The following is a 14991-nucleotide window of genomic DNA, read 5'->3' as shown; positions in this document are numbered from 1 at the left end:
AATAAAACAAATATTAGAAAATAGGAGATAAAAGAGTGCATAAAACATTCATTTTTCTAAAGCAACACTGTCAACACTATTTTAATGTATTTCTGTATGATTTTATGTCAAAAAATGTTTTAAAAAGTTATTTCAATGAATAGTATGTTAATATAAATATACAAATATCAGGTACAGGTAACAAGGTAAATGGTGATCCATATGCCTTTAACCCACATAAAAAAACTGGAATACTCAACATACTCTTCAAAACCGCTGTGTTACAAATCACTGCCAAAACATTTTAAAAATATAAAATGATCACAGAAAGCAAAAACCTCCCCCAGTGAACAAAGGGTGTAAATAGCTTGAAGGTGTTCAACAGGATCAACTATATGCAGCATTTGTTTTCATCTCAGCAGAAACCAGGGGCTATTTTTCTTTCACTCTGACTTTCAAGAGCAAGAGTGATGAAAAAATACAGCCAAGTAGATGATAAATTACAGCAACAGCGAAGGGGTTTTTAAAGACTTGTCACCACCAGTTTAATGTCTGTCAGTGTCATTCAGCTAGAAAACAGAATGACGTTAATTAACACATTATTTTACAATAAAAGACATTTACAACAATACTGTGACACAGAGATAGTATGTAGTGTGTGTTCTGACAACTTCATCCTATGCTCAGACACAGGAAATTGAAAATTAAATTTTTAAGTGGTGCAGCCACTGAAAGATATTGCAACGGCAGTTTTTTAAAAGATTCATAACATGGGCTTTTAGTATCTAGGTTGAACTTACAGCGTCAAATATAGTACAGGAGTAAAGAGAGCAAATTCAGTTATTTATATATGGTCTGGGAAACATATTCATATTTGCTATGACCGTCAAACCCTTAAATCTGCCACCAGAGTGATATAATGAATACCTTGAGCTTGATATATTGAACTATATTGAGTCTGATATATTGAATATATTGAGCTACATTTTGCCATGACAAATGTGTAAATGTTTACCTGAACATGTTTTACAAACTGGAACTATGTTTAAATACTGACAACTCATACATAACTCATACATACTACAAATGACCTTCCAAAGAGAAAGAAACAGTAAAGGCTAGAGTAAAAGAAAGGATAAAGACAGAATGCCCTTGGTAGTAGTTTGCAGAGGGGACAAGCTTCATTCCCCTAATGGACGTTTTATGTTGAAATGCATCAAGCTGGCGCCTCAGGAGGACATCAGTTTTAATTTGGCTGGAAGTGGGGGATTTCTGAAAGAAATCTCATTATGCAAATGCTGCTTTTTACACATACGATTTCAAGATTTGGTTCTCAGTGCAGACAAGTGTAAAAAGCAGATTCATTTTTTATGCATATTATATATACACTTATTTATATAACATACATCTGTTAGTCACTCCTGAATTAACAGGGGTCATGTGTGAATTAGACAGGTCATTTGGTCACAATGTACACTGTCAAAAATGTACAAATATTGTAGGGGATACAATAGCTTGCCACTAGAGCAGTACTATCAAAGGTACACATTTGTGCATTATATATCGCTTATATAAAGGGTATAAGATACAAAGGTGTACCTTTGCCCTAGTTACAGTGTAGGGCAGTTTATACAAAACTGTAGGTTATATGCCTGTTCAGATGTGTGGTTACAAACTGTATGCTGCAGTGGGCAGCAGAGTTCAGGTCCAGTACAGAAAGAAACACATGCACATACATGCTCGCCCTCTGCTGTCTTATAGAAGAAATGCAAGCTGAGCTCATCGCCTGTCAACATGGCTGAGTCATCCTGTTCTCTATCCAAACACTGCACAGTTTCGGATTATAGATGTATAAACTTTTACAACAATGTACACAAACGGAAATGAGTCATCTACAAAAGCAGTAATGCACTTTATGGCAACACTGTTCTTAAAGCAACAGAGATTTTTATGCATATGTTAGAATGGAATTATAGCATAAATACAGTGGCCCCAAAAGGTATTTGGACAATTAATACAAACTTAAAACTTTATGAATCTTTGCATTACATTACAAAATAAAAATTTGGCAAATAAGCACCCTTTTCAAGCAAAAAAAAATTACACAAAGTGGTATTTTAAATAATTATATTTAGGTACTAAAATAATATATATATTCTTATATATTTGGACACTTTCCGACTATCAAATGTTAGTGGAACATATACATGTATCCTATGTGCTGAACTACACCTGTGATTACTCTGCTAGGACATCTGTGTGAACTTGAGGGGAAGTGACTTCAAGCACTAAAAATCACCTTGAGGGCAATTGGTTAAAAGTAAAAATGTCTACAAAAGTGAATTTAGTCCTAAGAAAAAGTCTAGAATCATTTGCTTGCAGATGCCACTTGGTTTTACATTTTGTTTACTAATGTAATAACTTTTATGCATTTTAAGCATGACTAAATTGTCCAAATAATTTTTAGAGCCACTGTATTTATCATATACAGTCCTTTGAAGATGCATACAAAGCCTGGTGCCAATAGTCTTTATGGTGAATTAATTTCTGGGTGCTGCATAAAATGAATACAGAAACACTCAGTGTACAGTACTGTACATACTTTACATCCTGTGTGTGGCACAAATCCCTTAGGATCATCACTGCTATTATTATCAGCACAATCAACAAAACCCTCCAGACACAAAGTGATGTTACTGATATCTTAGTCAGATGAATTTACATAAATCTAATCAATATTCATAACTTCTCACCACATGTGAATAGTCATGGCCACACAGGAAGGGCATATAACTGGTAAAAATATTTGTCCTCATTGTCTCAAACCATGAAGGTACTTTACAATAACCACAAAGCAAAAATAATACAAACTGAATTAGAGTGAAACAACATCTCTGAACTTGTGGCATTCTCACACTGGGTAAATGATTATATCCTACCTTGCTGAAGGTTCAGAGTGCTGAAGCTGTTGGATTTGAGGAGGCAGAATGACAGCAGGGGGAGTCTCGGGTAGATCAGAAGGAGCAGCAGCAGGAGGAAGGGTCTGAGGCTCAGAGGGAGCCCTGTCTGGAGGGGTAGGGGGTGGTGTGGGGAACTCGACTGTGTCCTGCAGCAGGTGGGCAAGGAGGGCAGGAGCAGTGCTGTGCTGTGGTGGGGGTGATGAGGGAGAGGGGACAGGCTCACTCCTCTCAGCAGCTTTTATCAGAGGGGACCTGAACAACACACACATATCCCCACATTAACACCACAAATACACATGCAAACACATACAGGGTAGGGTAAGGTGAGAACCATTATTATAGTATAACAGCAGCAATAAAAAGCTGATCTCACATCTCAGACATCGACGAAGCAAGATTTTTTAATAATTATATTTATTGTTAATAATATTTCATAACTTTTAAACAATGACTCCCACAATTTAACAAAAAAAATAAATAAATAAAATAAAACAAACTTTTATACTTTTATTAAACAAGGATGCATTCATTTAATCAAAAGTAACAGTAAAGACATTTTTAATGATACAAAAGACTTCTATTTCTATATCTATTTCTATTAGATTTTAAATAAATGCTCTTTATTTGAATATTTTTATTTGATTAACTTTCTCTTCATCAAATAATCCTGAAATATTGCGTCACATATGTATTATGTATCACATATTCCACAAAAATATTAAGCAGGACATTGGAGTAATGGCAGCTGAAAATTCAGCTTTGTCATCATGGGAATAAGTTACATTTTAAACTATAATAAAATAGAAATTATGATTTTAAATTGTAATAATATTTCACAATATTATTGTATTTTTGGTCAAATAAATGCAGCCTATATATATATATATATATATATATATATATATATATATATATATATATATATAGCGTAATTGTTCATACAGTAATAAATCACATAATGTTATATCACTCCTACCAAATCACCCTTCTGCACTCTTGGCAATGAAAAATGGCAATAGCTAAGCAATATCACAAACAAAACCTAATCCAACAGGCAGAGCAGCAGACAGCCCTTCAGCTGCTCCTATCAAGGGGTGTGCCTCATGTCACATACTAAAAATACAACTCACTCCACCACACCGCCTAAACAACTGCACATAGCATAGCATTGCACTATCCTTTCAGTAACAGTTGTAGACAGTTAGCAGAATTGCCCTCTAATCAGGCCTACTCTATGTATGCATCAAAGTATTATGATCCTCTCCTTTTTTTGCTTTAGCTGGATAGTGGGAGATTGCATGTTAGACATAACCACAAACCACAACTTTAATGTACACAAGTTAATAAGAAGAGCACAAACACAAAATCTAATCTCCCAGGAGCAGCTGTGTTCATAGGAATGGGTCCAGACAGGGTTTTTAATAGCAAACAGACTGCAGAAAATAAAGGCAGCAGGGGGGAGTTGGTGTTTTACCAGCCATAAAAATAACAATGTCACTACTGTTAGAATAGCCTCCATACAGCCTTTACATAGTCTTATATGCACACACTCCATCAAACTGACTGACAACAATATTTAAGGCATAATTAGACATGTACAGTGTGGTCAGGTTTGAGCTAAGGGGCTACGTCACACCGTTCTCTTTTATTAATTGCAATTATTAGGGCCTATTGTCTTGTTTTATAATGTACAATTGTTAAACATTTTGACTAAGCGCTTCGTTTCAAAGCTTCCCTAAAATAATTGTTTCAAGAACTCAAAATAATTGCTATGACTAACACTTGTTGCCATGGTAACTGTTGCTTAGCTGCTTCACGCATCACAAAGTTTCCAAGCCAACCCCTACCTCTTTCTCCCCCCCACTCTCTTGGGAGCTATTGCATCCACACAGACACATTCATTCATTTTAGATGTAAAATTACAAGCAGATTTAAAATAGATTGAATTGAACCCTCAAATGTGGAATATGGAACAAGCCATCCAAATTACATGGGACAGTTTGGGAAATTACATATTCAGCTGCCCTATATAAAATGTGTGAAAGCTGGAAACACAGAATCCTGTTGTATGTGACCTATTTGGTAACTGTGTGGTAGGCACTGTAAAAATTAGCATTAGCTCTCAAATAAACTTAAACTTACATTCTAATTCAACACAAATGCAGTCAGTTGGACATTATAATAATTTTATAACATTGCTGTTTCCATTCAGCTGTTATAAGAAAAATTCACAGCTTCCTATATAACTACAGAAAATAAACAAGCTCTCTAGTTTCCTCTGAAGGGTAACCTAAGAGCTTTAACAAAATGGTAGCTGCTCAGGCTTTTATTAAAATTGGCACATTTATCTTAACAAGATAATATTAGCTTGTAGCTGTGGAAAGTTGGTAGCTAGCCTAAAACATCTGACTATAAACTTCAGGCTAGAGTTGTGCACTGTAATTCCTTTATATACAAACCCTCAAAACCCACATAGTTCAATACACCATCTCTGAGCATCCCAAAATTAAAAAAGTAAATTCACATGCCACAAACGATAAGTATTATAGCATTTTTTTTTCTGTTCAAGTCTAAAAGCAGGTCTAGCAGTGACACAAGGAGTTTACAAATGTTTATCTCACATTACCAAGAGCAAAGGTATCTTAACTGCAACCATAAAGTCCTGTGTAATCTACTTCATTCCTTACAATAACGGAATTTAACCTTCTGTCAACAGAGAGCAAATCATTATCATCAGTTGTCTGATGCTGTCAAAATGAAGCGTGAGCAAGCCAGCAAATTTGAAAGACAGAAAGAGAGAGACTTCACAACACAATTCCTTATTCCCTCCCTGTCTTCCTACTGTCCCTCCCCCCATCTATCCAGTGAGATCATCACAAACCATCTGTAATTAGCATCTCTCCAAATACCCACAAGGCTGTATTCTCCAGCAACTTCCACTATTTGTCAAATTAAAAGAGAAAAACATTTTAAACAGCAAAAGACAGTATAGAACTCACCCGAGATCAGCACCCAAAGTAAAGTGTGTGACTATTCTTTTAGGCAAGCCACTCAAAATTCCTCAGGCAGCCACTTTACACTCCCTCTCCCTATCGCTCTCCATTTCTATCAGTCTCTTGTGAGTATCTATCTATCTATCTATCTATCTATCTATCTTCTCACACTGAGTAATATTCTCAACTGGAGCTTCCCTGAACTATGGCTTTTGTTCCAGACGGACAGACCTCTTGGTATGACCTCATGTGAGGGCGTTGGTGCAAATAGCAAACACATATGCATGCTTTAGCAAGACATGTGCACGCACGCACACATACTGACAGATATAGGCAAAATTCCTTTAGTCCACATCTGTGACAAGTAACAAGAGTGGGGGGCTCAGAGATACTGGGGCAAATGCACACAGTCAAAGTCTGTCCCTCTTCTTTCCCCTCATTTTCACTCCCTATCACTTTGTCCACCACTCTCTCTTTCCTATTATCTTCTGTCTCTCTGGCTCCCACGTGTCGTTCTAAAAGAGGTGCTAGGCTAAAATCTTTGACTGACAAGCACCAAGTGCTCCACTTTCATCTGTTGTGGCTGCTGCAACAGAGCAGATATAGAATGAAGAGAGGGAGTAGGGGGTAATAATAAAATGAGAGAGAACTAGAAAAGTCACCTGAAGAAAGCTAAGTGCGATGCTCATTGATCTTAAACCTGTTCTTTAAAGACAATTCAGCAAATAGGTCTTTGAACACCCACATAGCAAGATGGTTAAGTTCAGTATTGAAACAGTCTTCATTCAAAAGGGATTTCTGTGTGGTTTGTAGCAGTTGATTTAATAACAAACCAATGAAAGCGCATAAGGGGTATTAATGAGGTCTCACCTGCAGTCTTCTTGTTCTTCTGGCTGCTCAGTAACAGGGGGGAAACTCTCCTCAGGTGCAGGGGGGAAACTCTCCTCAGGTGCAGGGGGGAAACTCTCCTCAGGCACAGGGGGGAAACTCTCCTCAGGCGCAGGGGGGAAACTTTCCTCAGGCGCAGGGGGGAAACTCTCCTCAGGCGCAGGGGGGAAACTCTCCTCAGGCGCAGGGGGGAAATTCTCTTCAGGAGCAGGGGGGAAACTCTCCTCAGGCACAGGGGAGAAACTCTCCTCAGACACAGGGGGGAAACTCTCCGCTGTAGCAGGGGGCAAACTCTCCTCAGGCACAGGGGGGAAACTCTCCTCAGACACAGGGGGGAAACTCTCCGCTGTAGCAGGGGGCAAACTCTCCTCAGGCACAGGGGGGAAACTCTCCTCAGACACAGGGGGGAAACTCTCCTCAGACACAGGGGGGAAACTCTCCGCTGTAGCAGGGGGCAAACTCTCCGCTGTAGCAGGGGGCAAACTCTCCTCAATAGCAGGGTGGAAACTCTTCTCAGGAGCAGGGGGGAAACTCTCATCAGTAGCAGGGGGGAAATATTCCTCAGTTGGGGTTCGGAATTCTAGTTCAGCCTGAGGCGAACCAAGGGTTTCAAATGGTCTGTAAAAAAAAAAATAAACAGAAAGAGCAGATGAATAAATTACGCTTACTGTTTGTCTCAATGCAAACGTCTTATAGCCTGTATGCATGCAAGTGTATGTGTCGCGCTCAAATATGAGAAGCCCAGTGTGTGTTTGTGCGTGGGTATGAAAGGATTCTTTCTTGCACAAAAGGGCACAAGTTGATGTCACTGTTGAGGTCACTCTCAGGAGATAATGGGCTGTAGTACTTGTACTTGTCTCCATTTTCACACAAAACATCACACAATCATAAAACATACTTGTTTACACCTATGTTGATAGTCCAGGTTCTGGGATACACTGTTCTTAATGTAATATGTATCTGTGTGTATGTCAATGAAAACCACTACATTTCTTTTGACATTTCTATGAGTGCAACAGAGTCACTTTCCCTCACTGTCACTCATTTTAAAAACAAACACATCAATTTGAAAAGTACCTGTTTTCTGTAGCTCCACATGTAGTCTCATCTCTGTGCTCTGGAATGATCTGAGACATGGAGGCTGCCTCCTTCAGAGCTCTGAGCCAATCAGAACATTCAGAAGAGTTGACTGACCTCTCAGGTACAGAGACTACACTTAAGCCTTGTCTGTCTGAACTGTCTTTAACCTGTGATACCTGCACTGTTCCTGGGCCTGAACCCAGCAACACATCTGCAGCTTCGGACACCTTGCTGACTTCCTCCTCACAAGCTTCACTGTAATCTTTCTGTATTGTTTTTTCAGTTAGAAGCAATTCTATGTCTTCCTGATAGCTATCTGCTATGTCAGTATTTTGGTTGCTGCTACTTTTAGAAGTATCTGTGACATTTTCACATAAAGTTTGAATAAAAGACTTGGTGGTCTGCTGACTAAACTGTTGATTGACTGTGAGAGGGGGTTGGAGGGAATCCTGGGGGTCAGTCACCAAGTAGACAGCGGTCTCAGGGCATAGCAATGGCATAACCTTTTTCATTTCAGTCAGTGTCCCATCAGGAACTTCTTCTACTGATTGGTCTACATTACTGACTATTGCTTCATCAGGAGAAGATAAAGGGTGCTCCTCCAACTTGCTTTGGTTTTCTTTGGATATGCTTTCTTTCACTACAGTCTCTGAAGACTTAGATTCAGCCCTTTTGGACATTTCTATGCATTCTTTTTCAAAGGTTTTATTCTCTTCTTCAACCGCTATCTGTTTACTTATCTCTTCTTGAATTCCTTCTGGCTGTTGTCTGTCATTTGAAATGGTGCCTTCTGCTTTCACAGTACTGATTGTGTTTTCAGTGTCTGAACAAGTTCTTACTTGTAACTGCGTGAGCTGCTGCTCAGAACACTGTGTATCCTGCTCCCCTGTGTTTTGGGTACCGATTGGGAATTGCTCTGACAAATGCTTATTAAGCTGCTCCATCCTCCAGACAGCTGTCTCAGATTGGTGAGTGGAATTAGGAGCGTTGAACTCTACTGAATCTTTAGAGGCATAATCCACACTTATCTCTTTTTCCTCTTTAATACTTTCCTGGAGCAGACAGTCAGTGGATATGGTGGAGAGCTGCCCATCAGAGGGCTGAAAAACTAACTCTTTCACTTGCTGAAGTTGGGAAGTTCCTGCAGTAGACATCTGTGCAACATCACTCATTGAATTAGGTCTGATCTCAGTGTTTCCAGTGTCTCCAGGGGTAACAGAGCCGAAATATGTCTCATTTGTTTTTAGTCGTGCTTCATGGTGTGAGAGGCTGGGAAGCACAGAGAACCCACTTGAGTGATTTATAGGAAGTTCTGAGCCTTTCTTGGTGTCAAGGATTTCATTCCACACATTTCCATGCTCGTCCACACTAGTCTGTGATTTGGCACATTCTGCATGTTTACTCACACTTTCCTGTGATGCTGAGATGGAAGGCTCTTTTGCCTCTGTAGCCTCTATAACCTTTTTGACTTCTGAAGTTTCAGAAGCTGACAATGCCATTCCAGACAAGCTGGGAGCCGCCTGCGTTTGAATTTTACTTGAAGTATTTTCAACACAAACAGGAACATTTCCACCTCTAAGATCTGTTGTTTGCATACTCTGCTCTTCATTCTGTGGACATACATTGTACACAGCAACATCTTTGTCATTGCCCCCCACCAGTATGGCACTCTCTGATGTGCTGTTTAGGGAACTTTGAGCCTCTGCACTACAATACACCATCACTTTCTCTTGCGTTTCACTTGCCTCAGCATCTGCATGATTATTGGTCTCAGCTTTTTCTAAACCATTGCTTTTACCCACACTTAACACTGCTTCTGGGGCACTCATAAACTTCTGTTGCTGCTGAAGCTCTTGGGATTGTGAAAATGCCAAATCTGACTGGCTCAAGGTCCTCGGATCTTGTGTGTGGTCTCTCTCGGGAAAAGCATTCGCCACTGCAGACAGGGTCTGATCAATGACTGGAGGAGATTTTTCAGTTGGTGCCCCTCTACAACCCAGAGCCTCTTCTATAATCCCTTTAGAGGTTAAACCAGGATCAGACACAAGACTAGACTGCAATTTTCCTCTTGGAATGGTTTCATTTAATAGTTTTTCTTCTCCTGATAGCTTGAAGAGATTTATCAATGTCTGGTTCTCTCCTTGTGTTTGATCGATATTTTCTTTTGCGGTAGTCTTATTTTGTTCTTCAGAGGTATGTGTCCTTTCTTTGCTGTCTTTTTCTGTGACAGATTTTATATTGTGTCTCTCGTTTTCTTTCACGCAATCCTTGTTTTGCTCTCCTCCCATCACCTGCCTGAATCCTTCGGATACATCTGTATTAATTTTTACATCATCTACGGACACATCTTGAACAGGTTCCTCAGTCAGAAGTGTATCAAGATTGTCCTGTAAGTGCATCAGGAGCGAATCACATTTGTTGTCATCATTAGGACTTTGTGTTGTCAAAGCAGATTGAGAATGAAGCATCTCATCAACACAAGATGCTTCAGAGGTATTTGTTTCTACTCTGCTGTCCTTCTGCTCCCTAAAAGCCATTTCTTCTTGCTCCTTTATTTCGTCCTGCTTCCCATTTTTCTGTTCATTTCCTTCATCCTGAGAGGCACTAGTTTCATTTTTTTCCTTCACACACTCCTTGTTTTGCTCTTTTCCTTTCACCTGCTTGAAACCTTCAGATTTGTCTTTATTAATTAACTCATTGTCTATTGTAACATTTGTAGATACATTGCACAAATCATTTTCATGTTTAGAATTTACATGTCCTTCTCTCTTCCCTTTTTGACCAATATCAAATTCTACAGTGTCCTTAGATGCTTCATTCTCTTTCATCTTTGCATTTCCAACAATATCTGAGTTTTTTGAGACTAGCAGTGCACAATCTGCCTGTTCTGGTCTGTCAGTTGTAAGCAGAAGGGACCCAGATGATGCTGCAATTTCCTGTGCGGAGACACCAACAGTGTAGGGTGGAACATCTGCATTTTGTTTTCTTAACATGTCTTCATTTGCATCTGATTGTTGATTCGTTTTGTCTGCAATATTATTTACAATCTCTGTGTGAGACTCGCACACATGGTTCACACTGAAATGCTCACGGGTTCCTGCAACAGCAATATCACAGTCATTAATGGACTCATAGTGACTCAGCATTGGGCCTGGAGCCTTTAGTACAATGACAGACACATCCCTGGCATCACTGTTAGTGCTTTGTTTAGTGGTTGAGGAAAGATCACTTTGTTCTGGTACTGTAGTTTCCGCTGCAGGAAGAGAAGGGACTGTTGTGTCTTCAGTATTTGCTGCATCACTTTTCATTATTTCACCACTGAACTGTGATTCTGTCTGATAGGGTTGCATGTCTGCACACTTATCTGCTTTTGACAGGAGTGACATCTCTGAGGTTGTAGTAGGCTGCTCGGTGTTGGATTTCTTGTCTGGTTGAGTGCAAAGACACATGCTGTCTGTGTTTGGGGCTGCTGCTGGAGACAATGAGCTGGTTTTTACCAGTGACTCCTCTTCATGTGTGTATTTTTCTTGCTCTTGACTGTCATTCACAAGATTCTTTGAATTATCTGGACATGTTACTTCTAAATCACTTGATTCAGATAACCCACATCCCTTTGATTTATCAGTCTCTTCATTCAGTCTTTCCTTGCTGCCAAGTACCACTTCTATATGTCTCTGTTCAACTCCTTCAGACATAGTGATATCAGCCCGCTCACCATCCACAGCGGGGCTGTCATTACGACCCTCTTGTAGAGAAACATCCTGTAGTAAAACACTATTCTTCTCAGTGGATGCTGACTCATCTGTATCATGTGGACTCATTTGAGTAACATTCAAAGACTCTTTATATTCTTGGTTCTCTTTAATTGCTTCAGTTTCTTTCAGAATTTCATTAACGGCATTCTTTGTTTCAGTAACACTGGTGGTCACGCCTGCAGCTGACAGTGATGAAAATATAACAGGATTTTTCTTTTTAACATCAGCTTTATCTGTCACTTTTCTACTTTCTTCACAACCACCCATATTTACATTAACATTTTCTTCAAATTTTACAGTAGTCTCACCCTGCTCTTGAGATGTGCTGGTTGTTTCTTTGCAGTCCTTTGATTCTTTATATGTAATTTCCGCTTGTTCCACTTTTTCTCGCTGCTTCCCATTTCTTTCCTCTTTACCTCCTTCCTCAAAAGCAGTAGGTTCTTTTTTTGCACTGGATTTTTCCTTTTCTATTTCCGGTTTGTTGATGGTGAGAAAACCTTTAAAGTTGAAGCTAGTCTCTTTTACTGGGTGTCGTAGGCTTTCAAATACCATCAGTGGAGGCAGAGAGGCACATTCAGCCCTTTGGCCTTTCAACACTGTATCCTTTTGGTCCTCAAAAGAGCTCTGCATACCTTTTGGGGATATACGCCCTTCCACTTTGGTAGAAATTTCAGCGATATCCCTCATGTTCACTTGTAGCTTAGTTGATTGAGATGTGTCTTCACTTGTAGGAGTTGTTTCTTGTTTTTGTTGCTGTGTTTCTGTCTTGATGGATGTGTCACAGTTTGTGGTTCTAGTTTGTGAAGAGCTCTGTACCTGTTGATTGTTGGCTTGCGCAGCGAGGCATTCGTTTTCCGAAGAAACTGCTGGTGGAAATGATCTATCACTGCCTAGCAATTCTGCTCCTGATGCACTTGGGCTTGGATTCAGATTAGCCTCTTCCTCTCTCAGTGCTTCTGTCTCTGTAGAGTTTATGTGAGAAAGAGGAGGGGGTGGGCTGATGGAGACGCAGTCGTTTATTCTGTTGATGGTCAGAGGAAACGGGGCTGTGCCAGCTGTGACAGGAAGGATGAGGTCACTCTCGTCTTGTGTTGCCGCTAGTGATGCTGTGATGCGGTGGGATGGACACGTCTCGGTTGCTGTCTCTGTCTGTGACACCCTGCCTGCGTTCTGTGCTCCTCCTTCGCTTGTCTCTTTCCCCTCCTCTTCACTCTCTCCTTTTCTCTTCTTTGATCGGGAACCTTCCACCTTCCAATCACATGTTCCAAGGACGCCTGGAGAGGAATAGGTGACCAGAGCTTTGTCCTCTTTGCCGACCGCGCCTGTATCCTCGTTTCCGGCTGGGGAGAGTGCGATCGGCAGACCCCCTCCCTTCCCCGTGCTCTCTATTGAGTTGTGTGGTATTTTGTTGCCACAGCTCTCCTCAGTCGCCTTTTCTTTCTGAACAGGTGAGCACTTAATCTTTGGAAAAATTACTGAGGTGCATTGTTGTCCCTGTTCAGCCGTAATTTCAGTTAATGTTCCCTGTGAGCTTGGAGACTCATCCGCTTCCAGCACTGCCGATTCTCTCTCTGCTGCTTGTACTATTATTGCGACACTTTGGAACGCATCATCACTCTTCTTCTCTCCCTCACTTTCTATCATTTCTGGCATCGTGGGTGTTGTTTGTAGCAATGTGGAGGCAGCGGACTCTGCTGAAGCCTGTTCAAGGGCACTCTCTTCCTCCTCCTCTTCTGCACTGGCTCGGCTCATAGAGTGTGAATTCCCCCACAGTGCTGTGTGTGCGCCAGCTCCACTGCCTAAAGGAGGTCCATTCTCCGGCTCCAGTGGACATGTCTCTAAGTCATATCTCCCTTTGGGCTCATGTTCAGGGGCTGTTTTAGCTTGGCAGAAATCAATCACAACAGCAGATGCATCAGACACATTTTTCTCATGTTTGACTTCCCCTGTCGTACAGTGGTTGTGGTGTATGGTTTCACCTTCTGATATTGATTTGTAGGGACCATCTGTCTGATCCTGGTCATCATGTTGCTCAGGCCCCTGTGGAGAGTGCCGTATCAGGGCAGGTGGAGCCTCGGCCAGGGAAAAATGAGCTTGGTGAGCCTCGGGTTCTGGAGGTGGGGAGCAGTTCAATTGTTTACCCTCAGGACTCAGCTGTTCTGGGAGTCCTAATTCCTGTCTTTGATGCTCAAGGCTTGATACTACTTTTGTGTTTGTTTCTATCTGTCCACTTATCTGCTGCTGTGTCCCTGACTCCACCTGTTTTTGTATGTTTGGTTGTACGCTTATTTTAGCTTCTAAGTGTAACGTGTGACCAGCGTGTTTATCCTTATGTGGGGATTGGCATGCCTGTAAATCACTAATTACCTGACTATGCATCTCTATTTTCATTCTGTTTGAATTCTGAATCATCTGTGTAGCTTCTGCAGAACTGATGACTTCTGCGATCACAGGATTTAACTCTTGAATTCCTCCGGTTTCTCTCTGGGTTGTGTGTGCTATAACATTTATTTTGTTTTCATCTTGTGTGCTCTCATCCTCCAGGGTGTATTTTGAAGTGCAGATATCTTGTACTGATTGATCCTGGGTAAGTGTTTCCTTTGTTGCATCCATCTCTGATGTTGTTTGTGTACCTTTCCATATGCTAGGTGTTGTTTGTTGATCAGCTATGTCCTCAGCTGTGTGTATTTTTGTCTCTATCTCTGAATTTTTTTGCCATTCTGCCTCTGACAGCTGTCTAGTTTCCTCACTGTGGTTTTCTGTTATATCCTTGATGTTTTTGACATCCTTAGCTCCATCTGTAAAAGTATTAGTTTGCTTTTTGCCTAGAATATAATCTCTGAAGCTAAACACCCCCTCTTCACCTGCTGAGGAGTCATTTTTGTGTGCTTCATTTCCATGGCAACCTCCATGAATTTTGACAGGTTTTTGTGAAGATGTACCAAAATCCTTTTTGACTTCAGCATTCTCAGTTTGTTCATTTTTCTCATCATTTTCAGGCAGGGCTAAGGAGGAACACCTGTCCAGATCACCTGCAGTCCATGTGTCTACATGGGAGGATATGCCAAGAGCAGTCATTTCATCCTCACATTCCTTTAAAGCTTCCTGGAGTTCATAATCCACCTGGGCAGCCAAAGGACTGAGGGATGGAATATCTTGCTGAGATGTGCTAGACAAGTGGTTCTGGGTCTCAGTAGAAACTTGGTCGCCATCACAGCTATCAATGTTCACCAAGAAAAGAGACATCAGAATAAATCTGCTCTTAGATAAATTCAGTTGTTCATTCCACACCAAGCCAAAGCACTCCACTCCACCTCATGCCAGAGACAGGATGAG

The 14991-nt window shown here is 40.7% G+C and overlaps 1 protein-coding gene across 1 annotated transcript in view; it reads right to left on the bottom strand.

The window, feature by feature from the left end:
- tacc2 (transforming, acidic coiled-coil containing protein 2) overlaps nt 1–14991 on the bottom strand; it is a 66758-nt gene that overhangs the window by 31826 nt on the left and 19941 nt on the right. Inside the window, exons 3-4 of the mRNA XM_051917792.1 lie at nt 6803–7438; nt 2919–3191 (exon numbers count right to left, since the gene is read on the bottom strand). Of these exons, the coding sequence (XP_051773752.1) occupies nt 2919–3191; nt 6803–7438 (909 nt within the window). The remainder of the gene's footprint in view (nt 1–2918; nt 3192–6802; nt 7439–14991) is intronic.

Source organism: Ctenopharyngodon idella, chromosome 13, assembly GCF_019924925.1.
Source record: "Ctenopharyngodon idella isolate HZGC_01 chromosome 13, HZGC01, whole genome shotgun sequence".
NCBI classification, from domain to species: Eukaryota; Metazoa; Chordata; class Actinopteri; order Cypriniformes; family Xenocyprididae; genus Ctenopharyngodon; species Ctenopharyngodon idella.
This window is presented reverse-complemented; position numbering and strand designations above follow the sequence as displayed.